Source organism: Laccaria bicolor, genomic scaffold, assembly GCF_000143565.1.
Source record: "Laccaria bicolor S238N-H82 LACBIscaffold_68 genomic scaffold, whole genome shotgun sequence".
Lineage (NCBI taxonomy): Eukaryota > Fungi > Basidiomycota > Agaricomycetes > Agaricales > Hydnangiaceae > Laccaria > Laccaria bicolor.
Window position 1 is genome coordinate 235,400 of NW_001889939.1, and position 3,749 is coordinate 239,148.

Genomic DNA, 3,749 nt, shown 5'->3' on the forward strand with positions numbered 1-3,749 from the left:
ACGCCGCCTCCATACCTATCGTCCCCATATTCCCTAAAAACCAACCTTGCCGTGACCTTTCTGCCCTCCACACCACCAACCCCAACCCCTTCAGCTCATTAGCCCATCGGAATCGCCATTCCCGATTGCCTTTGGAAAAACATGAGGTTTTTCGGTCCTGACCACCATTTTGGCCACGTTGAGCCCCACCATTCTTCCCCATCTCACAAACTACTCCTTGTCAACGCCTCTTTCCAGTCTCGAACCCCACCACACCGCCATTGCCATCAACCCCATTGAAGATTCCTACACTCGATTGGGAATCCGATCCACGCCTCTTGGATTTGAGTCAAGCTTTGAAGGCACTTGGTTGGGTTCGTCACTGATCTTTCTTCAAGTTTATGTTCCTACTGTGTCCGTCACATCTTTTTCTTTCATTGCTTTGTTTGATTCTGGATTTCTACTCTACATTTTTCTAGTCCTCTTAGATTTCTTCTTCTTTTTCAGCAGCTGGCGACAGGGACGTCACCTTATGGGAAGGGGGCAGATGGAATAGGGATTCCCTACTCCAGTGTGCGGTCATGTGCACAGTACATAGACACGTCACATGTAGTAGCTACTCACCACAATACCACCACTTACCCAGTCAGCTACACACTGGGGAAGCCCTTCCACCCTTTCCAATGGTAAGCAACTGAGTCATCAATTAGGAGTGTTAAATCTGAATAACTTGTCAGACAACAGAGATATCATGTTACACCCAATCCTCTCAGCCTACGCTAAATGTTATCCCAGCTATGATGTTTTTAGCAAGCAACCTCTGATCGACAATGGCTACGTCGAACATGGGGCAGGTGATCTCACACCCTACACTTCTGAATTATCTCCCATCACCACTACCACATTTACAATCCTTTCGCTTCCGGACGTTCACATTGATTAGTCAAGGCACTTCGAATCTCAAGGACAGGGGGGGATATGTTAGGGTACCTTACTCTGTTCTTGCCCTTTCATCCTCAGTCCCTAAACTCTGTCACTATCATCTCCTTTCCAATCTTGTATTACCTAACTAACTATCAGTTTAGTTGTATTCAGTTTACTATTGATCAAATAGTTGTATTAGTGGTCACTTAGTACAAAGTGCTTGCAGATGCACGCAATATGAATTGTGTTCTTGTTACACACTCTGTTTGGACTACAAGGGAAACCAAACAAATTCCTGAATTGTTACTAAAGCAAGCGGAACCAAACAGGTTCCTGTTTGAGCGTTTCGGTAACAATTAACAGAGGAATAAGGTAGCAAGTAGTAGAATATTCTAGATACTGCTTCACAGATATCATGTAGTATTTAAGTAAGTCTTAAATGTATCAAGTGAGGATCATACTTACTTTGGCCCCAAACACGATTTGACTTAAGTCTTAAGACTAAGTGTCATTCCAAGAGTGAACTAGTAAAGCTTCGTGCTATTAGTCAACTCTAATCAATCCATTAAAGCTATGTGCTAATGCCTTGATCAACGACTGACCAATCCATCTGGACGACTCAAGACTCTCAACACTCTAAGAAATATTCCCACTCTCAATGGCTGAACACGCCTTTACACATTTGACTCATATTTGACTCTGCTAACCATTTCTGTAGGTACAATTTACTTGAAATTGTTACTGATCTTTTGTATTCACAGGAATACACCAAACCAGAGTCACGGACTCTAACATCGCCCTAGTTTATATTGACGACATTGTAATCTTCTCCAAGTCCTTTGAAGAACATTGTCAGCACATAGAGACCATGTTAGGAGCAATTGAATCAGCTGAAATAACACTTTCCCCTTCTAAGTGCCATTTTGGTTATCAGTCGATTATGTTGTTGGGACAGAAAGTTTCTAGGCTAGGACTGTCTACACATAAGGAAAAGGTAGATGTGATTTTACAACTTGAGAACCCAAGAAATGTACATGATTTACAGGTCTTTTTAGGCATGATGGTATACTTCTCATCCTATGTCCTGTTTTATGCCTGGATAGTGCACCCTTTGTTCCAGCTTTTAAAAAGGGAAAATAAATGGACTTGGGGAAAGGAAGAACAAACGGCCTATGAATTGTGTAAGCAAGTTCTTACAGAGGCTCCAGTAAGAGCTCATGTGATGGCAGGACTTCCATACCAAATTTATTCCAACACCTGCGACTTCATGTAGCTGCTATTTTACAACAAGTTTAGCCTATTAGGATAAGAGACCTTAAAGGAACCAAAAATTACAAACGATTGGAAAAGGCATACAGGAAAGGTGAACCTATACTGAATTTAGTTACTCAGCTGGATAAGGAAGGGTCCAACATGCCTTTGAATGGACAGTGGGATGTGGATTTCAACAACACAATCATCCATGTCGCGTGCATAGTCACATATTGGTTGCATGTTCTACAGGCTGCTGAGAGAAATTACTCCCCTACAGAGAGGGAGGCATTAGTGTTGAAGGAAGGATTAATTAAATTCCAACCATATCTTGAAGGGGAAAACATTCTTGCCATAACTGACTACGCTGCCTTAACATGGAGTAAGACATTCCAAAATGTCTGTGAGGATCCGTCCTAAGAGGGAAGCTCTCATGCACCTGAGGGTTAGGTGAAGGTGCAGAAGTGGGTTGCAGCGAACGTAACTTGCAGACAGACAAGAAACTCAGAGTTGGGAACAATCCAGAAGGAGGTACGGCACCAGAGTTGGCTACGGCATTGGAGTTGGTTGGGTTAGTGAAAAGAGATATGTGCATAGCAGGATGAGTTCTGGGCGGAATGAGGCATATGAGGGGTCGTTGGAAAGGTAGAAGGGAGACGAAATCAGATATAAAGAATATGAGAGGCTGGGAGGCAAAGGGATTGAATGCGAGTGAGATCATGAACTGAATCGGACTCTGAGGCATTGTTAGGTTAGTAACAAGACAGGAGCAAGGCTCAACCAGAGCTGGGAGCTAGAGGCTCAACCACGTGGGCCTATAACTGAGAGCAGAGCTCAACCAAGAGACTGAGACAAGAGACGAGGAACAGAGAAACAGTTCAGAGGTGCATTTGTAATATCAAGGATGAGGTAGTGAGTACATGATGAGCTACCTAAATACCTAAGGGAAGGATACCAAGGCAACCAAGGAAGAATAATAAGTACAATAAGGATGGGAGGAGACAAGGGAACAAGGAATCACAAGGTAATGAGACAATAAAGGGTTGGGATGGAGAAACAAGGCATCATGGTGAAGGGTTCATCCTGGGGATGTCTCGGTGTAGGGCATAGATGTGGGATGGTTCATGACAACATCAATCAAAGATTACTTACATGGGGACTAGTGTTCTCAGCCTTCCCTAACATGAAAATTGTACATTGTGCCAGGCATGTACACTCAAACGTCAACCTGGTTTCACGGTTAAGAAGATGACAACCAACACAAGATGGATACTGACAGTTGATTGGTCAGTCAGCATTGTATGCTTGTCACATTACCAAAAGTCACATGACCATCATTTGTAGGTTTGTGTGAGTGGTATCCAGTAAGTTGCAGCTTTTCTTTTGAGTACATTTATAGATGCATTTATCTTTTTAAGGACCAATTATGTAATGCATACTACTAAAATGTATGCAATTAAATTGCTTGCAATTGTATATCATTTTTGCATTTTATTTTATATAATTTGGAGTAGATTTGACAGAGTTGCAGTATTTTCTTTTACAATTGCAGGTAGAACCTGGGCAATGACATGCCAGTTATGTAAGGTGGAGTG

At 42.4% G+C, this 3,749-nt stretch overlaps 1 protein-coding gene across 1 annotated transcript; it reads right to left on the reverse strand.

The window, feature by feature from the left end:
* Window positions 1-2,420: 2,420 nt before the first annotated feature.
* LACBIDRAFT_334734 (uncharacterized protein) lies at window positions 2,421-2,899 on the reverse strand (the record flags this gene model as incomplete). The annotated part of the gene is made up of 2 exons (XM_001889521.1): window positions 2,421-2,428; window positions 2,518-2,899. 2 exons carry the CDS (start codon window positions 2,897-2,899, stop codon window positions 2,421-2,423), a joined length of 390 nt encoding a protein of 129 aa, XP_001889556.1.
* Window positions 2,900-3,749: the final 850 nt, after the last annotated feature.